Raw genomic sequence first — 22,879 nt, 5'->3', positions numbered from 1 at the left:
AAAATATAAAAATTAGTCAGACGTGGTGGTGCACATCTGTAATCCCAGCTACTCGCAAGGCTGAGACAGGAGAATCGGTTGAACCTAGAAGGCAGAGGTTGCAGTGAGCCAAGATGGCGCCACTGCACTCCAGCCTAGGTGATAAAGGGAGACTCCATCTCTAAATAAATAAATAAAGGCCAGGCACAGTGGCTCACGCCTGTAATCCCAGCACTTTGGGAGGCTGAGGTGGGCAGATCACCTGAGGTCAGGAGTTTGAGACCAGCCTGACCAACATGGAGAAACTCCATCTCTACTAAAAATAAAAAAATTAGCTGGGCCTGGTGGCGCATGCCTGTAATCTCAGCTACTTGGGATGCTGAGGCAGGAGAATTCGCTTAAACCCAGGAAGCTTAAACTCAGGAGGCGGAGGTTGCAGTGAGCCAAGATCACACCATTGCACTCCAGCCTGGGCAACAAGAGTAAAGCTTTGTCTCAAAAAAAAAGATGTAAAAAGCAAAATTAGAGATTCTGACTTCTTACAGAGTTGGAACTTCTTTGAGATACGATCTTGCTCTGTCACCCAGGCTGGAGTGTGGTGGCATGAACACAACTCACTACAGCCTTTACTTCCTGGACTCAAGTCATCCTCCCACCCCTCCCTCTCAAGTAGCTGGGACCACAGGTGTGAGCCATCATGCACAACTAACTTTTATATTTTCTGTGTGCCCAGGCTGGTCTTGAAGTCTTGAATTCCTGGCCTCAGCAAACCTCCCAACCTGCTCTCCCAAAGTTTTGGGATTACAGGCATGAGCCATTGCACCTGGCCAGAGCTGGCCCATGTGTATTTTTTTTTGTTTGTGTTTTGAGACAGAGTTTCGCTCTTGTTGCCCAGGCTGGAATGCAGTGGTACGATCTCGGCTCACTGCAACCTCCACTTCCTAGATTCAAGTGATTCTCCTGCCTCAGCCTGCTGAATAGCTGGGATTACAGGTGCACACCACCATGCCCAGCTAATTTTTCTATTTTTAGTAGAGACAGGGTTCATCATGTTGGCCAAGCTGGTCTCAAACTCCTAACCACAGAGGATCTACCCGCCTTGGCTTCCCAAAGTACGGGATTACAGGTGTGATCCACCATGCCTGCCTGAAAAGGCATTTTTCACTGGCAATATAAGTATCTTGGAAAAACTTCACTTAATATAGACAAATGGACTTTGCCTTTAGTGTAATGAAAAACGTGATAAAAATTTTGTTAGTATTGGCCTTTTCCTCACATAGAGCCAAAGTCTGTCTGGGCATTCATGCCTTTAGCCCCAGCTCTGCATTGTGAGGCCACAAGCTAAGTGCTGGAGAAATAAAGGTCATGAAAGGCAGCCTGCGCTACTGGGCCACAGGGATCCTCAACGCCTCACAGGGCGAGGATTTTTATACAGATTTCTTAGGATCAGAAGAAAATAGAACATTAAGCTCTTGGCCAGCTGAAGCATTTGCTTCATCCTGACTTTAGAGATTTATTATTCCAAACCACCAAATGGTATATTGAGAAATATACCATTTTGGTGTTATCCCAACATCAACCGTACAGTACTTTGCAAATAAGTACTCAAATCTTAATAAAGCTGCCTGGGTCTCCAGCTCTCTAAAGAAATGAAAAGAGTTAATTAGAGGTCAGGCGCGGTGGCTCAAGTCTGTAATCCCAGCACTTTGGGAGGCCGAGGCGGGTGGATCATGAGGTCAAGAGATCGAGACCATCCTTGTCAACATGGTGAAACCCCATCTCTACTAAAAATACAAAAAATTAGCTGGGCATGGTGGCGTGTGCCTGTAATCCCAGCTACTCAGGAGGCTGAGGCAGGAGAATTGCCTGAATCCAGGAGGCGGAGGTTGCGGTGAGCCGAGATCGCGCCATTGCACTCCAGCCTGGGTAACAAGAGCGAAACTCTATCTCAAAAAAAAAAAAAGAGTTAATTATAATGTTTTAAGGGTGAGCAAATATCACCTGATTTATGATTTATACTCAAATTGCTGAAATAATAATGCTCTTTATAAAGGGAAAATATTTTCGCAGTGGACTTTTCTCACTTGTTTTTACAGATTGGATAAGAGCCTTTGTTTTTCCTTTGAATTATGGAATTAATCAGAATAATTTCTCTTTTTGTTTTATTTATTCAGGTTTGCACATCCTTATCAATATGAACTAAATCACTTTACTCCACCAGATTCAGTACTTCAAAAGCCACAACCCCAGGTTAGTGCCCAGCCTTAGTTTAAGGGTGGTGTGTTGTAGCCCAGGAGGAATCAAGTAAGTAGAGTCACTGATGTAATTTTGACTTTTTTTGAATATCTTTAAGGTAGAAGGTTCCAGTTTTGGGTCATTTCTCAAACTCATAGTTCACTTTGTACTTTACTGGGGGGTGATTTCTATATTCCTCCCTTTCTCACTGTTCTCTTGATCCAGTTATACAGACCTGTAGAAGAGACACCGTGCCATTTTATATCCTCCCTGGATGAACTTGTGGAACTCAACGAAAAGCTCTTGAATTGTCAGGAATTTGCAGTCGACTTGGAGGTATCTTGTATGTGACCCTGGGTGAAATTTTTACCTTTTCTGGGAGTTTATCTACTGAATAAGTATAAAATTGGTACTAATTTTAATCTATTTTTTAGTAAAAAATTAATCTTACAACTTAGCTTTGTAGCTGACTTTTCTTTTTCTTTTTTTTTGAGATGGAGTCTCGTTCTGTTGACCAGGCTATAGTGCAATGGTGGGATGTCAGCTCACTGCAACCTTCACTCTGGGTTCAAGTGATTCTTCCTGCCTCAGCCTCCCAAGTAGCTGGGATTATACACACCAGCCACCACACCCAGCTAATTTTTTGTATTTTTAGTAGAGATGGGGTTTTGCCATGTTGGCCAGGCTGGTCTCAAACTCCTGACCTCAGGTGATCCACCCACCTCGGCCTCCCAAAGTGCTGGGATTACAGCCATGAGCCACCACCCCCAGCCTGTAGCTGACTTTTCAAAATCAGTAAAGGAAAGTCTAATAAAATCTTTGTTTTTTTCTATTCTCCTCTCCTTCTGTGTTGTTTAGCACCACTCTTATAGGAGCTTCCTGGGACTGACCTGCCTGATGCAAATTTCCACTCGGATGGAAGACTTCATCATTGACACCCTTGAGCTTCGAAGTGACATGTACATCCTCAATGAGAGCCTCACAAACCCCGCTATCGTTAAGGTCAGCAAGCCTTTTGTAGCTCATGCCTGTGAGCTCATACAAGATTTTTAGTGCTTTTCAGTCTACTATTTCATTATTTTAACATAGACCCAGTAAAGTTGGGAGGGATCATGTCATTTCCTAACTAGGGTACCATGCTAAATGGCATTTGTTTCTAAATCCCTGTTAGAGCAGCTAAGACTTAGCTTGATACCACCCAGAAAAATGTTAAATCATTTTCATGACTACTGCAGTGAGCCCCAGCTGTCAAGATTGTTTGGACTTCACGGCCATACTGAACTGCTTTCATGCGTCTCATTGGTTGATAACAGTTTCAGACTTTAAGAGTATGGAATTTGAGTGTAGAAAGCTGTGACTGAAGACAAAAACATTTAAAACTGCATATATCTAATTTTTTTTTTTGAGATGGAGTTTCAATCTTGTCCTCCAGGCTGCAGTGCAATGGTGCTATCTCAGCTCACTGCAACCTCCGCCTCCTGGGTTCAAGCGATTCTCTTGCCTCAGCCTCTCAAGTAGCTAGCTGGGATTGCCACGCCTGCCACCTGATCTGGCTAATTTCTGTATTTTTAGTAGAGACAGGGTTTCACCATGTTGATCAGGCTGGTCTCAAACTCCTGACCTCAAGCAATCCACCTGCATTGGCCCAAAGTGGTGGGATTACAGGTGTGAGCCACCATGCCTGGCTGCATATATCTAATCTTGATTAGAATATTGGCTTCAGCCAGGCGAGGTGGCTCAAGTCTGTAATCCATGCACTTTGGGAAGCTGAGGCAGGAGGATCACTTGAGCCCAGGAGATTGAGACCAGCCTGGGGAACATAATGGAACCCTGTCTCTACAAAAAATTCAAAGTTAGCTGGGCATTGTGGCACACCTGTAGTGCCAGTTACTTGGAAGGCTGAGGTGGGAGGATTGCTTGAGCATGGGAGGCGGGGGTTGCAGTGAGCCAAGATCACACCAATGCACTACAGACTGGACAACAAAGATTACTGTCTAAAGATTACTGTCTAATTTCAGTGTTCTAATAAACTAGAGGCAGAGTTAATTTCAGAGCCTGAGTGGCCTGATACCAGTGTACTGCATGACTTTGGTTCTGTTTTCAGGTCTTCCATGGTGCTGATTCAGACATAGAATGGCTACAGAAAGACTTTGGGTTGTATGTAGTGAACATGTTTGATACCCATCAGGCAGCACGTCTTCTTAACCTGGGCAGGCACTCACTAGATCATCTCCTGAAACTCTACTGCAACGTGGAATCAAACAAGCAGTATCAGCTGGCTGACTGGAGAATACGGTCAGTTTGCTCTTAATGAGGAAATGTGGGTGGGAGAAGAAGGTGTGATTATTCATTAACCTGTCGTTCACAGAGACCTGGGTTAGGGCCATACCATATTCATTGAAATGAATGGCATATCAGGCTTTTTGCTAGTCATCTTCAGCAGCGTAAAAGTGGTAGAAAATTCTTTTTTTCGTTTCTGAGACAGAGTCTTGCTCATTCACCAAGCTGGAGTACAGTGGCACGATCTCGGCTCACTGCAACCTCCGTCTCCCAGATTCAAGGGATTCCCCTTTCTCAGCCCCTGAGTAGCTGGACTACAGGCATGTGTCACCATGCCTGGCCAATTTTTGGTATGTTGGTAGAGACAGGGTTTCACCATGGCCAGGATGGTCTCGATCTCCTGACCTCATGATCCACCCGCCTTGGCCTCCCAAAGTGTGGAAATTCTTTAATGATAATGTGGACTTTATGATGGACTGATTCAGTTACACTGTGTTTCATGGAAACAGTGGCTGAAAAAGAGGTGCCACATCAGTATTTGTTCATGCTGGTCTCTTTTTTGAAACTCAGATCTCCCTAGCAGGGATGAGTGAGTGAGTGAGTGAGTGAGAGAGAGAGAGAGAGAGAGTGTGTGTGTGTGTGTGTGTGTGTGTAAGATGATCTTCTGTAGGCGGAGAAGAATTCTAAGGGACACTGTTGGTTTAGCTTTATAATGAATGTTTTTTGTGGCATAATGTAGCAGTTTTGCCCCATTTCCTGCAGGCCTTGCTTAGCTTGGTCATTTTCCACTTGTTTGCTATCTCCCCGAGGTTGCAGTTGTCATAGGAAGGTGCCACTGAACTTTTTCAGGAATTCCACATGCCAGAATGCCAGAATCTCTAAATATAAAAATAAAATTACATTAAGACTGATAAAGTCCAAATAAAAGGTAAAAATTGATAAAATCTAAAAACCCACTCCCTGTTACAGAGCCCTTACCCTGTGCCACACTCTGGGCTAAGTGCTTCAAGGATGTGGTCCTAAGCAGTTCCCAATACAGCCTGTGGAGTACCTGGTTCCCATTTCACAGGTTAGCTGGGTAAGCCCAAAGAGGTTAAGGAACTTGTCTAAGGACAGACAGCTGGAGCTGAGATTTGAATTCAGGACAGTGTCCCCTTTTCTGCCGCTCCTTGTGTGTGTCCAGAGTAGCTGACAGTGCTCTTATTTTAACCATCATATTATCCTGCCTCCCTCTACCCAGCTATTAAAATAATGGCTTACCACGTTAAAATGCAGGAAGTGTTGGCAGAACTACAATATTGGCTATGAAAGGATCTTTCATATCAGAAGGGTCTAAGGAGGTCCCAGCACCCACGGAGTGGACAAATTGAATTGCTGTCCTTGGGGGCAGTCAGTGAAACAGTGTCCTCTGTAATTCCAGCCCTCTGCCTGAGGAAATGCTCAGCTACGCCCGGGATGACACCCATTACTTGCTGTACATCTATGATAAAATGAGGCTGGAGCTGTGGGATCGTGGCAACAGCCAGCCCGTGCAGCTGCAGGTGGTGTGGCAGCGGAGCAGGGACATCTGCCTCAAGGTACGCCTTCACCGCAGTCACACAGACTGCAACACTTTCAGGCTCTGTGTCTGGCCAGGTTCCAGTTCTTAGGTTTGCTCCTTACATTCATGAAAAGAGCCAAACGTTTTACAGAGCCCAGGGCACAATTTTGATTCCCATTGATTTTGAATATTCTCTAATACTTTGTAGAAATTCATCAAACCTATCTTCACGGATGAGTCCTACCTGGAACTCTACAGGAAGCAAAAGAAGCACCTTAACACACAGCAGTTAGCAGCCTTTCAGCTGCTGTTCGCCTGGAGGGATAAAACAGCTCGCAGGGAAGATGAAAGTTACGGGTAAGGAATTAGAACTTCTTTTGATGCCTGCTTCCAGACCGAGCACATCTAATAGCAAGTAAATAATGGTCTCTTTTTTTTTTCTTTTGCCATGAAAGCTGGTTATTTCCCCTGTAGGACAGCATCTAATGGAACTCACTGGCTGAATGTAATGTGTCCCCAATGTGTGTGTTTTTTTCAGATACGTACTGCCAAACCATATGATGCTGAAGATAGCTGAAGAACTGCCCAAGTGAGTGAGAGCTGATTGATGTGTTTCAACCTTCTCAGTAGATCTCATGTTCTTCAAAATCAAGCTTTTCTGGTTGCTGTCACCCAAGGTTGTTTACTCAGAGATCAATACTCTAAGCTTGGAAGGTAGCAAGTCCAAGGAATCGAGAATTTCCGCCCTCAGGCTGCCATTTAAGAACTAAAACTTCTGAACTGGAATAATCTCAATGATTATGCCTTAGTTTGAGTTCATCTAAGTCCCTAAGCCTTATAGCATCTACTTACACGGAAAGAAAATGTCCCAGATTTTCTCATGTATACTTTCTTCCAAATTAAAGCATCTCATGATCTTAAATGTTTTGTGATATTGATTGAAGTACAAGCAAGAATCAAAATCCGCAGTCTGTTGGTTGCCCCCCTGCAGAATTGAGAATCCATAGTGCTGTGGTGCTTACTTCCAGCTCTCCCTGACTGCTGGAGTCAGACTTTAAGAGGGATCCACTTAAAGCTTGGTGTTGCAAAGAACACATGGAGAAGTTGGCCTTGGCTATCCTGATATCAGTGTTTGCTTAGTCACCAAGCTGTAGCTTCAGCTTAGGTGTGGCACCGTGGCTTTACCCAGTCATTATTCTTATCTGGAAGCCTTTGAGAGCTGCATTTCTGAGTGACAAGTTGAGTGTGTGTTCCTACTTGTCTGCAGGGAACCTCAGGGCATCATCGCTTGCTGCAACCCAGTACCACCCCTTGTGCGGCAGCAGATCAACGAAATGCACCTTTTAATCCAGCAGGCTCGAGAGATGCCCCTGCTTAAGGTAAGAAGCTGTTCTACGGCTGGGCGTGATGGCTCATGCCTGTGATCCCAGCATTTTGGGAGGCCGAGGTAGGTGGATCCCTTCAGGTCAGGAGTTCAAGACCAGCCCGGCCAACATGGTAAAACCTCATCTCTACGAAAAATACAAAAAATTAGCTGGGCATGGGGTGCATGCCTGTGATCGCAGCTACTCCAGAGGCTGAGGTGGGAGAATCACTGGAACCCAGGAGGTGGAGGTTGCAGTGAGCTGAGATCATACAGTGACAGAGGGAGACTGTCTCAAAAAAAGAAAAAGCTTTTCTACTAAAGATTCCCAGTTTAGCAGGCCTGTTCTTTTTTTTTTTTCTTCTTTTGGAGACGGAGTCTCACTCTTGTCACTTAGGCTGAAGTACAATGGCGCGATCTTGGCTCTCTGCAACTTCCATCTCCCAGGTTCAAGCGATTCTCCTGGCTCAGCCTCCCGAGTAGCTGGGATTACAGGCACACGCCACCACACCCAGCATTTTTTTTTTTTAGATGGAGTTTTGCTACTGTTGCCCAGGCCTGAGTGTAATGGTGCAATCTTGGCTCACTGTAACCTCTGCCTCCCAGATTCAAGCAACTCTCCTGCCCCAGCCTCCCAAGTAGCTGGGATTACAGGCATGCACCATCACTCCTGACTAATTTTTTATTTTTAGTAGAGGCAGGGTTTCACCATGTTGGTCAGGCTGGTCTCAAGCTCCTGACTTCAGGTGATCCGCCCACCTCGGCCTGCTAAAATGCTGGGATTACAGGCGCAAGCCACCGCGCCCAGCCTTAGCAGGCCTGTTCTTTCTGCCAGCATCTTATTCCTTGTGCCCTTGTAAATACATAAGCTGGTCTCCATTCTTTTTTTTTTTTTTTTAAGTGGAGTCTCACTCTGTCACCAGGCTGGAGTGCGGTGGTGTGATCTGGCTCACTGCAACCTCCACCTCCCGAATTCAAGCGATTCTTCTGCCTCAGTGTCCCAAGTAGCTGGGACTACAGGCATGCACCACTATGCCCAGCAAATTTCTGTATTTTTAGTAGAGACGGGATTTCACCATGTTGTCCAGGATGGTCTCCATCTCTTGACGTCAAGTGATGAAATTTTTTGTAGAGATGGATCTTGCTGTGTTTCCCAGACTGTCTTGACCTCTTGGGCTTAAGCAGTCCTCCCACCTTGGCCTCCCAAAGTGCTGGGATTACAGTTGTGAGCCACTTACCAGCCCTACACTTGCAATTTTTATGTTAAAAATGTCTTTGTGGTTAGGTGTGATGGCTCAGGCCTGTAATCCCAGCACTTTGAGGGGCCAAAGCAGGCAGATTATGAGGTCAGGAGATCGAGACCATCCTGGCCAACATGGTAAAAATCCTCTCTATAAAATTACAAAAATTAGCTGGGTAAGATGGCATGCACCTGTAGTCCCAGCTACTCAGGAAGCTGAGTCAGAATTGCTTGAACCCTCCAGCCTGGGTGACAGGAGTGAAACTCTTTAAAAAAAAAAATGTCTTTGTAAGCTCTGTATTTTGTCCAAGTAAAGAGAGACCCTGGTCACTAGAGAAGAGTCTTTTTCAAGCTCTTTGGCACCCTTCCTGTTGTGCTTAGTCACGATAAAGAGCCTTATTCTTTCACCCTACACATAATTATTGAGCACCAAATAATTCTCCTGCCAGGCACTGCAAGGAGTGAAGGGAGGAAAGAAAATCTCTGGGCTCTTGAGAAACAGTCTGGTGAAGGAACACAGCATTGGGGGCTGGGTGTTGGACCTGAGGCGTTTAGGCAACTTTCCTTAGTTCCCTTTGTTTTTACCCTTAGTCTGAAGTTGCAACCGGAGTGAAGAAGAGTGGACCACTGCCCGGTGCTGAGGTAGAGTGTCGGGTCCACAGTCTGCCCCGGGAGGGAAGACATCAGTTGCAGCCTGTTCAAGTACACCTCTGCCAGAGGCTTGTGCTGACAGCTGGCGGGAAGCTACTGCCGGCTTGCACGTTTTACATGCCAGCCTGCTGGTGTCTTTTTTATGCAGAGATTGGAGAATGTTCTCTTTGGACCTCACGACTGCTCCCATGCCCCTCCGGATGGCTATCCAATCATCCCAACCAATGGTAAAGTCGAGAGCCCTCCTGACTGTCCCAAAGAGGTTGGGACACACCTGCCATGTCTAAAATTCTGTAGGCTTGGCTGGGTATAGTGGCTTAGGCCCGTAATCTCAACACATTGGGAGGCCGAGGCAGGTGTATCACCTGAGGTCAGGAGTTCAAGACCAGCCTGGCCAACGTGGTGAAACTCCGTCTCTACTAAAAATACAAAACTTAGCTGGGCGTGGTGGCGGGTACCTGTAATCTCTGCTATTCGGGAGGCTGAGGCAGGAGAATCACTTGAACCCGGAAGATGGAGGTTGCAGGGCGCCAAGATTGTGCCATTGCACTTCAGCCTGGGTGACTAGAGAGAAACTCCGTCTCAAAGGCTGGGCGTGGTGGCTCACGCCTGTAATCCAAGCACTTTGGAGGCCAAGGCGGGCGAATCACCTGAGGTCAGGAGTTCAAGACCAGCCTGACCAACATGGTGAAACCCTGTCTTTTAAATAAATAAATAAATAATAAAGAAAGAAAGAAACTCCGTCTCAAAAAGAAAAAATAAAACAAAATAAATTAATTAAATTAAATACAATTTCGTAGGCCTTGACCTTATTAACTTCTGCTCCTCTAGGATCTGTGCCAGTTCAGAACCAGGCAAACCTCTTCCCTGATGAAAAAGAAGATAACTTGCTGGGTACCACATGCGTGATTGCCACAGCTGTCATCACATTATTTAATGTGAGTAGCACCCCCTAGGATTGACTGGGTTTATCCAGCAGGCTGTCTGCCTGGAGGATTGCATCCACTTGGAGACTAATGCTGAGAGCAAAACCCAGTAGTGGTGGGAGAGGCATGGAGACAGATGAGTAAGGGGCACTTACCACTCTGGAGGAGGTGGTCTCGGGACGTGGATGGAGGATTCTCTGAGCTCTGTGTGTGAAGAAATCTTCAAGGAAAGGCTGACGTCCAGGTGTTGAATAGCACCTAGTGGGAGGAGGGCCTATGCAAAGAACATACAAGCAGGGCTTTCCAGACAGGCTGCAGCAGGGGCAAGGGAAGAACGGCTCACCTGGATGCCCAGCAGGGATGGCGTGGGTGTGCTGTCTGGTGAACTGTAGAATGTGCTCTGCCTATAGCTTCCTGCCTGACCGCAGCACCGTGTGTGTGCTTTCGGTGAAGAAGAGAAACGCTTTTGAAACACTTTTTTTTTTGAGACTGTCTCGCTCCGCTGCTGAGGCTGGCATGTGGTGGCACAGTCACAGCTCACTGTGCCTTTGACCTCTGAGGCTCAAACGATCCTCCTGCCTCAGCCTCCCAAGTAGCTGAGATTACAGGTATGAGTCACTATACCCATTTATTTCACTGTTTTGTTTTGTTTTGTTTTGTTTTTGAGACAGGATCTCACTCTGTCACCCAGGTGGAAGTGCAGTGGCACCATCTTGGCTCACTGCAATCTCTGCCTCCCAGGCTCAAGCAATCCTTCTGCCTCAGCCTTCTCCCAAGTAGCTGGGACTACAGGCATGTGCCATGCCCCGCTACTTTTTGTATGTTTTGTAGAGATGGAGTTTCACCATGTCGCCCAGGCTTCAATTTTGTTTTTAACTTAATTATATAAATCTAGATTGGACCTTGCTTCAGCAATTAATGAGAAAATTCTAGGCGCTTTAGTCGACCTCAGAGCTAATTTGAGTCATGAAGGTGATTTATCAGCTAAAAGTGTTAGTGTGAACTCTGCGCTGCTTTCTCGTGGAAGTGCTATGTGGTGTAAAGGAGGCTGTGGGCTTCTTGCACTCTGTGTGGCAAGGGCATAATTACAAACGAAGTAAAAGGATAGCTCATATTTATGAACCCATCTGGAAGCAGCATTTTGTTGCATAGTTTCAATGATTCCCTATAAATATATGAAATATTAAATTTCAGGCTGTGCACAGTGGCTTACACCTGTAATCCCAGCACTTTGGGAGGGCAAGGCTGGTAGATCGCCTGAGGTCAGGAGTTTGAGACCCATCTCAAAACATGAGTAAAACCCCATCTCTACTAAAAATACAAAAATTAGCCAGGCATTTTTCCTCATGCTTGTAATCCCAGCTACTCAGGAGGCTGAGGCAGGAGAATCACTTGAACCCGGGAAGCAGAGGTTGCAGTAAGCTGAGATCATGCCACTGCACTCCAACCTGGGTGACAGAATGAGACTCCATCTCAGTCAATCAATCAATAAAATAAAATTCAGACATCAAATAAGACCTCAAATTCTAGAGCCAGACCATGCTGGGTTTAAATCCCTGTTCTGCTCGTATTCACTGCCAGCCTCTGGAAGACTGTCACAACCTCTGTAGCCCTCAGATTCCTCCTCTGTAAGGTGGTGAGAGTAATACCACCTCATAGGTGGTGAGGACATGGTGAGAATTCAGTGATCCAGCACGTTGATAATGAAACACTACTGTGTGCTGTTGCAGGCACAGCACCTTATACATAGGAGAATGTATGAAAATTAGCCTTAGCCATTGGTATTAATAACCGTTACTAGCTGAGTGTGGTGGCTCACATCTTAAACTCAGCATTTGGGATGCCGAGGCAGGTGGATCACTTGAGGTCAAGAGTTCAAGACCAGCCTGGCCAATATGGTGAAACCCCATCTCTACTAAAAATACAAAAATTAGATAGGCATGGTGGCGTGTGCCTGTAATCCCAGCTACTCCGGAGGCTGAGGCAGGAGAATCTCTTGAACCCAGGAAGTGGGGGGTTCACTGAGCTGAGATCGTGCCACTGCACTCTAGCCTGGGCAACAGAGCCAGACTCTGTCTCAAAAAAAAAAAAAAATCACGGTTAACTGTTGCTCTCTTGCTTGTATCTTGATGTCACAGATGATCATGGATATTAGTGATCATTTTTTTGTCTGTCTCTGCAGGAACCTAGTGCTGAAGACAATAAGAAGGGTCCGTTGACAGTTGCACAGAAAAAAGCCCAGAACATCATGGAGTCCTTTGAAAATCCATTTAGGATGGTGAGTAGTAGTTTTGTATGCTCAGGGCTGACAAGATATACAGAGATGCGTGCAACTGTACATGCTGTTACCTCGGAAGGAAGCCTCTGAATCCAGTGTGTCAACCTTCCTGGTATCCAGGCAAAGATGCTGACATGACACCAGTAACCCCCCATCTGAGTGCCTCTGCCCTGTGGGTCTAGATTCCATTCCGGGCAGCATTTCACACAGTCATTTCCTTTCTTCAGTTTCTGCCTTCACTGGGACACCGCGCTCCCGTCTCTCAGGCAGCAAAGTTCGATCCATCAACGAAAATCTATGAAGTAAGTAGACTTGTCCCCTGTTCTAAAAGAGACTTTCTAAGAAAAGGGGATTTCTTAATTATTTGTACCAGGTTTCTGTTTTAGACAAGCTCATCTCATTTGCGAACCCCCTGAAAGTGAATGCAAAAGCCCTTTATTTTCGAAACATTATTTCTAGGGACAGGGCCCAGAATTTCAGTCAGATTCTCAAAAGCACTTGGAAGCCTTATAAGAAAGAATTCTTCGTTTTCATTTTTTTAATTGAGGTTTAATCTATATGTAATAAAGTACACAAATATTAAATATACAGCTTGTTACATTTTTACAGATATCTGTTACTTTAAGCCTCTTAAAGGTGACAGCTTTAACTTTAAAACACTCTATTTATCTGGCTTTTTTTTTTACCAGCATGATGAGTAAGAATGAGAACACACCTCCCTGGGACCCCCTTAAGATGCTCTTGGGAGCTAGTACATGAACCGCCATTCACAGCCTCCTTCCTCCCTGCAGGGTGTCTGCTTAGATCACATAGCCGACTGGCTCCCTCTGCGCAGCAGCAGAGCTCTTCCATTAGGCAAGACTGAGAGGTCTCCTGGCCCCATTCCTGTCCCTGAGTTAGCTTGCTGTTTTTAGAAGTGGGGAATCAGATGGGGCTTCTGCCTTCTCTCCTCTTTCCTCCCACGGCTTGTGGCACATCAAACAACCACACATCCCATGTGTTAAGCTCAGTGTCACCTAAATGTGTTCTGATGCTGTAGATCAGTATGGTGTCAGGAATTAACACAGCAGATGTGTGGAAGCCCAGCCTTGAGTCTACCTCTGTCATTTCCTGGCCCTGTTCCTTGGACAAGTTACTTGGCCTCCCCAAGCCTGTTTGTTCGTCTCTAAAGAGAAGGTGATGACAGTACCTTTGACTCAGGGTTACAGGGGGATTGAACAAGATGCTGGATGTCCCAGTGCCTGGAGGACAGTAGGATTTTAGCAGTAAAGCCAGCACGAGATTTTTTTTTTTTAAGATGGGGTTTCACCATGTTGGTCAGGCTGGTCTTGAACTCCTGACCTCAGGTGATCCATCCGCCTTGGCCTCCCAGATTGGTGGGATTACAGGCATGAGCCATCACGCCTGGCCCAGCATGAGATTTGTGTTTCAGCCAGGTGTGGTGGCTCACACCTGTCATCCAAGCACTTTGGAGGCCAAGGCGGGCAGATCACCTGAGGTTGGGAGTTCAAGACCAGCCTGACCAACGTGGTGAAACCCCATCTTAAAAAAAAAAATTTGTGTTTCATGCCCTTAGATTTGAAATTTATGACTTAGAAGTGTGTACTTCTAGGCCGGGCATGGTGGCTCACACCTGTAATCCCAGCACTTTGGGAGGCTGAGGTGGACGGATCATCTGAGGTCGGGAGTTCGAGACCAGCCTGACCAACATGGAGAAACCCCATCTCTACTAAAAATACAAAATTAGCCAGGCATGGTAGCGCATGCCTGTAATCCCAGCTGCTTGAGAGGCTGAGGCAGGAGAATTGCTTGTCCCCAGAAGGCGGAGGTTGCAGTGAGATTATGCCATTGCACTCCAGACTGGGCAACAAGAGCGAAACTTCGTCTCAAAAAAAAAAAGGACTTGTGTACTTAGGTTAACATGCCCTATATCACCTCGTGAAAAGTAAGACTTAGGTGGCTGACTTTGGAGGGTTTTGTTGGTTATATTTGCTTTCATTATAGATCAGCAACCGTTGGAAGCTGGCTCAGATACAAGTGCAAAAAGAGTCTAAGGAAACTGACAAGAAGAAGGCAGCTGAACAAACAGGTAGCATTCACTTCCCTGTCACTCAGTCGGCTGCTAAGGGACGGCTGTTTCAGCCAAGTGCCAGATTCAGCCGCGAGTGAAATCGGCACAGCCCTGCCCTGTTGGGCTTCCCTTCTGCTGAGGGATGGTGGGCACTCAGTGTTCCTCCCATCATATGGCAGCAGGTGCTGTGTAGATTGACTGTGGAGAGTGCTGGGGGTGCTGTAGCTATGTCCTGACGGTGGCTGGAGAAGGCAGTCTAATGAATGCGACACTGAAGACACCTGAGCAACCTAGCGAAGAGTGTTCTGGAGCCACAGCACAGCGAGCCCAGAAGCCCTGGGGTAGTTCACTGGGCATGCTCAGCAGCAGCAAGTGGGCCACAGGAGCAGAACAGGAGAAGAGCAGGAGATGGGGAAGGAGCCAGCAGGGGCCCACAGGATGACACTGCCTATTACTCCGAGTTCAGAAGCCAGGAGGGGGCTGTGGCCCTCTGGCCACTGTGTTGAGAGTAGACTAGAAAGGAAAGGACAAGAGCCCGGGAAGGGGTAGGAGACGCGACAGTGACCCAGGTGACGGGATGATGGCTTTGAGACCAGCATGGGAGCAGGGGAGGTGGTGAGAAGCAGTCAGAGCCTGGATCTGGCCTGTAGCAAAGCTGACAGCATTTGATGATGAGGTGGATGTGGCATGTGAGAGAAAGGAGTGAGCCTTGGGTGACGGTTTTGTCCTGAGCAGCTGGAAAGCTGGAGTCGCTGGCAGCCAAAGTAGCTGGTTTGAGTGGACATGTCCATAATGGAGACGATCCTATTAAACACCCTCAGGTCCACAGGCCACTGAGCATTCGGGTTCACAGGAGAGGATTAGGCAGGGCTGGGGAGGATCAGCTCACGTGTAGGTGAAGGTGGGCAGAGCACTGCAGCCTCAGTCCCAGGCAGCCTGTCCTGTAGAGGTTGGGGGACCAGGGAGCTGAGAGGGACGGGGGATCAGCTGTGACAAGCCCTGTGGCTAGGCTGAGTTGGAGGAGGATGGAGATGGAGGAGGGTGGTTGCTGGATTCAGCAACTCCAGAGACAGTTCTGTCCCTTACAGCTGCCCGGGAGCAGGCGAAGGAAGCATGCGGGGCTGTAGCAGAGCAGGCCATCTCCGTCCGACAGCAGGCCGCGGTACGTGCCAGCTTTTCTCTCCTTTTTCCTTTGAGAAACGATGCCCCTGCTTATGGACAGGGTCTTCCTCAGGTGTCTTAGGGGCTTGCCCTGTGCTTTATATTAAGTGCTGCCTTCTTTCCAGGTCACTTAGCTTAGCCATTAGGGTCCACCTCATTTCCAAAACCTCCACAGTGCTGATACTGTAATTCCTGTTACCCTTCTTCCTCTGCGTTTGTGGTAAATATGCCAGACCACTCAACTATAGTAGTAGTAGAAAAGGCACTGAAGTTACAGCATTGAAGCCTGTGTGTCCCGCTCTACCCTACAAAATGTTTGTTTTTTTTTTGTTTTTTGAAGTAGGGTCTACCTCTGTTACACAGGCTGGAGTGCAGTGGCACAGTCATAGCTCACTGCAGCCTCAAACTCCTGAGCTCAAAGATCCTCCCACCTCAGCCACCTAAGTAGCTAGGACCACGGGCACACACCACCATGCCCAGCTATCTTTTGTTATTGTTTTTGGTGGAGACGGTCTCACAGTGTTGCCCAGGCTGTCACTCAAATTCTTAACCCCTGCCCCCTGCCTTTTCTTTCTTTCTTTTTTTTTTTTTTTTTTCCATTTACTTTTTTTAAAAATAGTGACATGGGAGTACAGTGGTGTGATTATTGCAGCCTTGTACTCCTGGGCTCAAGCAATCCTCCCACCTTGGCCTCCCAGGTAGCTAGAACTACAAGCATGCACCACCTTGCCTGGCTAGCTTTTCTTCATTTTTTTATAGAGACAGGTCTTGCTGTGTTGCCCAGGCTGGTCTCAGACTCCTGGCCTAAAGCAGTCCTCCTACCTCAGCCACCCAAAGCACTGGAATTATAGGCGTGAGCCACTGCACCTGACCTGCTTGTCTTTCTTAAATGACCTCATGTCATTGTCCAGTGAGGAATTTGTTTCAACTAACCCTGAGTGTTGGTCTGGATGTCCAGCCACTACTCTTCTCCCACCACTGACTATTCTTTTTTTTTTTTAAGACAAAGTCTTTATCTGTCGCCAGGCTAGACTGCAGTGGCACAATCTCGGCTCACTGCAACCTCCGACTCCTGGGTTCAAGCAGTTCTCCTGCCTCAGCCTTCTAAGTAGCTGGGACATAGGCATGCGCCACCACACCTAGCTAATTTTTTGTATTTTTAGTAGAGAAGGGGTTTCACCACATTGGCCGGGATGGTCTCGATCTCTTGACCTCTTGATCTACCCACCTCAGCCTCCCAAAGTGCTGGGATTATAGGTGTGAGCCTATACGTGGGCCCAGCCACTGACTGTTCTTCTAACCACTTAGGCAGCTGGGTCCTGGCTACTGCTGAGGCCAGGGGGGTTCCCTCTCCCATGCGCCTCCCTATTCCTCACCCACATGTGTTCCTGGTCTATAGCTAGAAAATGCTGCGAAGAAGAGAGAGCGAACAACAAGTGACCCAAGGACCCCAGAACAGAAACAGGAGAAGAAACGACTCAAAATTTCCAAGAAGCCAAAGGACCCAGGGCCACCAGAAAAAGATTTTACACCTTACGACTACAGCCAGTCAGACTTCAAGGCTTTTGCTGGTGAGGAAGTTCTGGGGCCCATACAGGGACATCTGCATGCATCAGGTGGGAGGAGACACAGAGTATAGAGACCGCAACACAGTGGCCGAGTCAGTCCTGCACAGGGCGTGGCATTAGCCAGGAATTATTGGAGTGGTCCAGAGGGGCCATGGCAATGTGGAAAGATGCCTGCAGCCCCATCACCACCTCCTTCACAGGAACTCACTGTCAGGGTGGCCTCTGTGGTGGGTTAGCAAGATCACCTGTCACTTCCATTGGGACCAGCACTCCATCCTTCCTCACTGTAACTCGTGCCCAGAAAAACACACACACACACACACACACAAAACACATGGTAAAGATTTTGTTTGTTGAAAAATCTCAATGCCTATGACATGAAGCCCTAGGGCTGCTTGGGCTGTAAGAGTCCGCCTGCTTTGAAGGGGCTGCAGATGGCATTCCCGGCTCCAGCAGCTTCCAGAGCAACATGCAATGTTGCTTTATACAGGAGTGTCGCCTCGGAGCCCAAGTTCCTGATGGTGTCACCCAGCACAGAGATCAGAATGCATTTCCTTACATGCAGGGGCCACTGCTCTAGCCACCTGTCCCTAACGTCCTAGGACTAGAGCCAAGAGAAGCAGGCATGGTCTTCGGACTGCCTGCAGGGACCAGGATCACCATGTGTTCATTTACATGAGCCACAAGCCCCTCATCGTAATGGGTGTTGCGCTCTGACAGCCAAGGCTTCCCCAAGTGTCGTGGTCCCAGCCTCGCTGTGAGCCTGTGATGTGTGGTAACCCACTGACCTGACTGCAGGGCTCTCTCATCTCTTACCCTGCAGGAATAAGCAAATCCAAAGCTTCTTCCCAGTTTGATCCAAACAAACAGACCCTGTCTGGCAAGGTAAGAACTGTTCCTGGAGGATTTGAGCACACCGGTAGCACCTATTTTTGATCTCTTCCCCTGCTGAGAAGACAGGCCCATCTAGGAATCTATTTCTTTGCATATCTTTTTTCTCACCTCATTTCTTCCCAAGTGCAGACATACCCATCAACTACCCCAGCAACTCATAAAATGAGGTCGTAAAAGCTGCTGTGTGGTTTTAAAGGTATTATTTGTGTTTCCTACCATGGGAACTATAGCTGCAGGCCAAAAGCACCCCGTTTGGGGCCAGCACAAGCCTGCATTCGCCCCACGTGGGTGTTGGTGCCGCTGGCAGGCAGACAGTGTGGACGCAGGTTCCACATGTGGGAGGCAGGGCTGCTTGAGGCCCTCCTGTTCCTCTTGCTGCACATCTGAGCAGCCTTGCCTTCAGAAACACAGAAATGTCCCTCTTGCCGGGAATCAAAAGTCACACCTCTGCTGCTAGAATCTTTGGCTGCCTGAGCCCAGGCGTGTTTTTCTGCATGTCTTATGGTCCTGGTGGCACCCAGCTTCAATGTTTCTTATCTTTTCAGAAATGTATTGCAGCCAAAAAAATTAAACAGTCATTGGGAAACAAAAGCATGTCCTTTCCAACTGGAAAATCAGACAGGTATGTGGTGGACAGCTGCGTGGCCCAGGGAGCCCAATGAGAGAGCACCTGCTGTGTGTGGTGCTGGATAGCTGCACAGCCCAGGTTGCCCAGTGAGAGAGCACCTGTCGTGCATGGTGCTGTTGGTGGGGAGCAGTTGAGGAGCCACTGCCCAGGGGCTTCAACAGGAAGACTCAGAGAAACTCCCACAGCCAGGTCCCCCTCGACACTCCGATAACAAGGGCAGGAGGTGATTAGCTCTGTGCTACACATCACGTCTGCAGGCACTGCGCCCCAGGACACAGATTCCCCTTGTGCCTGGCTCTCCAGTTACTGTTTCCTGGAGTCACTCTGTGAAAATAGACATGAATAGTTGTGAAATTTTCCTGGACCAGCCTGTTAGGAATGAGGAAAAAGTAAGCATGTGTGGGTTATCCTTGTTGAAGAGTGGTTTGGTCTCTCTTGTGGCAGTCTCACTCTGTCTCCCTGGCTGGAGTGCAGTTGTAGCCTCCTGGGTTTAAGCAAGTCTCTTAACTCAGCCTCCCAAGCAGCTGGGATTTCAGGTGCCTGCCACCATGCCGGGCTAATGTTTTTGTATTTTTAGTAGAGATGGGGTTTTGCCTTGTTGGCTGGGCTGGTCTCAAACTCCTGGCCTCAGTTGATCCTCCCGCCTCAGCCTCCGAGAGTACTGGGATTACAGGAATGAGCCACTGCACTCGTCCAAATGTTTTTGTTAAAAGCATAACATCCTAATAAGCCAATGCTGAGCTCAGGGGACTTGCCCAAGGGCAGGAAGGACAGGTCTGTGTCCTTTAGATGTTGCTCAGCTCAGCCAACTCTGGTGGGCCGCTGAGGTCCCTGAGACCCCTGAACAAACCATTCTCCCCCGTTCTGCATGATTAAGGTTTGCACCATCTTGTAAACCATCTGAGAACGTCCAACCAACCCAGAAGAAATAACTGTTTTTTTTGTACTGTCTCTGCAGAGGCTTCAGGTACAACTGGCCACAGAGATAGTCCTGGAAGACACGTGGCGCCCACGGAGCAGAAGCACCAGATGTCGGTGCTGCTTTTGTACAGACGTATTTTTAAACCATTAAAAAAAAATTCTTCCTGGAAGAAAGTTGATTCCTGATTTTTATTTTGCTGCCGCCACAGCTCTGTCAGGAAGGATAGATCCCCATCCTGTTTAGGCAATCATCTTCAGGTGTCTGGGCAGGTAAGTGCCCTGGGGTTACCATGACTTCCAGAGAATGCAGAGCCACACCCAAGGAGGAATACGAGACAAATTCCTGGGACTCAGAAGCAGGCAGCACCTGCAGAGCACAGGGTGTGGTGGTCATCCGCCTCCACTTTTAGGGGGTTCTCTGGGCCGTTTCACTTCCTTCTCAAGCCTTCAGGTATCGTGAATGGAGCCAACTGGTAAAAAATGCCATTGGGAAAGGAACTGGTAAGGTACTCTAGCATCAGCCATGGCTCCTGAGGACCTGTTCTCTAGTCTGTTCCTTTCACACCTTTTTTTTTAAATCAACTTTGTTTCTTTTCTGATTATAGAAGTAACAACATGTTCATTGCAAGAAATGTTGGAAATACAGAAGATCGCAAGGCCAGTCCCAGTGGCTCACTCCTGTAATCCCAGCACTTTGGGAGGCCAAGTTGGGTGGTTCACAAGGTCAAGAAATCGAGACCATCCTGGTCAACATGGTGAAATCCCGTCTCTACTAAAAATAGAAAAATTAGCTGGGCATGGTGGTGTGTGCCTATAGTCCCAGCTACTTAGGAGGCTGGGGCAGGAGAATCCGTTGAACGCAGGAGGCAGGGGTTGCAGTAAGCCGAGATCGCGCCACTGCACTCCAGCCTGGTGACAAAGTGAGGCTCCGTCTCAAAGAAAATGCGAAGAGAAAATTTTAATCGTCGATAGTCCCACCACACCAAGGTGCTCTTTTTTTTTTTTTTTTTCCTTTTTTTGAGACAGGGTCTCACTGTTGCCCAGTCTGGAGTTCAGTGTTGTGATCTCGGCTCACTGCAGCCTTGTCCTCTCAGGCTCAAGTGAACCTGCCACCTCAGCCTCCCACGCAGCTGAGACAACAGGCACATGCCACCACACCTGAGTAGTTTTTCTTATGTTTTAGAGACAGGTTCTGGCTGTGTTGCCCAGGCCAGTGTTGAACTCCTGGCCTCAAGTGATCCTCACGTCTTGACCTCCCAGTGTTGGGATTTCAGGCATGAGCCACTACACCTGGATGAGATAATCTTTAACATTTTGCTTTATTTCCTTATAAGCTTTTGCTGTGTGTATATAGATGTATTTTTAAATTTACAAACGACTTTATGTTTCTATTATTTTTCACCTTAAAGTTTATATTATGAGACTTTTCTCAATGTAAAATTTATTTTTGTCAACCCCTATGTTAAACATTTAGGTTTTCATTTTCAGTACTATTCTTAATAATGCAGCAGTGAACTTCTTATATAAATCTGTGACCCAATCTCTGATTATTTCTTTGGAATTTCATGTTATTTTAATCCTGAGATGGGCTGTTAAATCAAGAAAGCACAGAATGCCATTATTTTTTTACAAATACTTAAACTAAGAACCGTTTTTCTTTGAAATCCATCCCACAAATTATTGAGATTGCCAACTGTATATAATACCCTTTGGGGTGTACCAAGCTAAATCACAAATCGCTGCTGTCAGAGAGCTCTCAGTCAAGCAGAACAGGACAGGACACCCCTGTCCTAAGATAGGCTTGAGTTTGTATTAGCTAGGACTGGACTGGTTGAAAGTGACAGAAAAGCCAAACTATTAGTAACTTAACAAGAGAGATGATTTTCCGCTTTTTTAAATATAGTTGGTCCAGAGCTAGTATGATGCTCATGATCATCAAACACAGGCTGCTATCCTGTTTTACTATCCTCAGCTCAAACACAAGGCTGCCACCTCATGGTGCAGGGTGACTGCCCTTGCTCCAGCTATTACATTCTCATTCCAGTCAGCTGGAAGGAGGAAAGAAGAGCACCCAGTCTTTGGGGGTTTTTTTGTTTTTTTGTTTTTTTTTTTTTTGAGATGGAGTTTCGCTCTTGTTACCCAGGCTGGAGTGCAATGGCGCGATCTCGGCTCACCGCAACCTCCACCTCCTGGGTTCAGGCAATTCTCCTGCCTCAGCCTCCTGAGTAGCTGGGATTACAGGCCTGCGTCACCATGCCCAACTAATTTTTTGTATTTTTAGTAGAGACAGGGTTTCACCATGTTGACCAGGATGGTCTCGATCTCTTGACCTCGTGATCCACCTGCCTCCGCCCCCCAAAGTGCTGGGATTACAGGCATAAGCCACCGTGCCCAGCCTGAGCACCCAGTCTTTGAATAAGATACTGCTCATTTCTACTTCCTGTTGGTCAGCACTGAGTCAGGTGACCACAGCAAGGGATACTAGGAAATGTTACTATTTCAGTCATCCATGTATCCAGCTAAAAGCCCAGTGTTCTATTATTGCAGAATGTGGTACGAACAGACATTAAAGGACAAAGAACAGTCACTGCCAAAAAATGGTAGTCTCTGCGATCAAAAACGGACAGGTGGATTTTTTTTTTTTTTTTTTTTAGACCAAGGTTTGCTCTTGTCCAGGCTGGAGTGCAGTGGTGCAATCTCGGCTCATTGCAACCTCCGCCTCCTGGATTCAAGCAGTTATCCTACCTCAGCCTCCTGCGTAGCTGGGATTACAGCTGCCTGCTATCACACCCAGCTGATTTTTGTATTTTTAGGAGAGATGAGGTTTCGCCATGTTGGTCAGGCTGATCTTGAACTTCTGACCTCGTGATCCCCCTACCTCAGCCATCCCCCTACTCAGGCTCCCAAAGTGCTGAGATTACAGGCACAAGCCACTGCACCTGGCCCCACAGGTGGAATTTTTTTTTTTTTTTTTTTGAGACCGAGTCTCGCTCTTGTCACCCAGGCTGGAGTGATCTCAGCTCATTGCAACTTCTGCCTCCCAGGTTCAAGTGATTCTCCTGTCTCAGCCTCCCAAGTAGCTGGGATTACAGGTGCCCACCACCACACCCACCTAAATGTTGTATTTTTAATAGAGATAGTGTT

At 47.2% G+C, this 22,879-nt stretch overlaps 1 protein-coding gene across 3 annotated transcripts in view; it reads left to right on the top strand.

Annotated features, from left to right (window-relative positions):
* The window catches only part of EXOSC10 (exosome component 10), a 30,471-nt gene extending 10,562 nt beyond the window's left edge, over positions 1-19,909 (top strand). Inside the window, exons 7-25 of one of the 3 annotated variants that reach the window (XR_013519788.1) lie at positions 2,154-2,229; positions 2,440-2,550; positions 3,073-3,216; positions 4,319-4,509; positions 5,915-6,071; positions 6,243-6,391; positions 6,573-6,623; positions 7,302-7,413; positions 9,229-9,279; positions 9,437-9,515; positions 10,120-10,226; positions 12,397-12,492; positions 12,720-12,794; positions 14,497-14,581; positions 14,743-15,725; positions 17,124-17,295; positions 18,116-18,177; positions 18,732-18,808; positions 19,773-19,909. Coding sequence is in view for 2 of the 3 variants with exons in the window: in XM_002750282.6 (XP_002750328.1) it covers positions 2,154-2,229; positions 2,440-2,550; positions 3,073-3,216; positions 4,319-4,509; positions 5,915-6,071; positions 6,243-6,391; positions 6,573-6,623; positions 7,302-7,413; positions 9,229-9,279; positions 9,437-9,515; positions 10,120-10,226; positions 12,397-12,492; positions 12,720-12,794; positions 14,497-14,581; positions 15,652-15,725; positions 17,124-17,295; positions 18,116-18,177; positions 18,732-18,808; positions 19,773-19,803 (1,900 nt within the window). In the remaining variant the exon portion in view is untranslated. The remainder of the gene's footprint in view (positions 1-2,153; positions 2,230-2,439; positions 2,551-3,072; positions 3,217-4,318; positions 4,510-5,914; positions 6,072-6,242; positions 6,392-6,572; positions 6,624-7,301; positions 7,414-9,228; positions 9,280-9,436; positions 9,516-10,119; positions 10,227-12,396; positions 12,493-12,719; positions 12,795-14,496; positions 14,582-14,742; positions 15,726-17,123; positions 17,296-18,115; positions 18,178-18,731; positions 18,809-19,772) is intronic. The other 2 variants (XM_002750282.6, XM_009000398.5) reach the window with 2 other exon arrangements.
* The last annotated feature ends 2,970 nt before the right edge of the window (positions 19,910-22,879 follow it).

The sequence above is a fragment of the Callithrix jacchus genome, chromosome 7, assembly GCF_049354715.1.
Source record: "Callithrix jacchus isolate 240 chromosome 7, calJac240_pri, whole genome shotgun sequence".
NCBI classification, from domain to species: Eukaryota; Metazoa; Chordata; class Mammalia; order Primates; family Cebidae; genus Callithrix; species Callithrix jacchus.
Note: the sequence above shows the minus strand (reverse complement) of the source record. Positions and strands in the feature narration are given on the sequence as shown.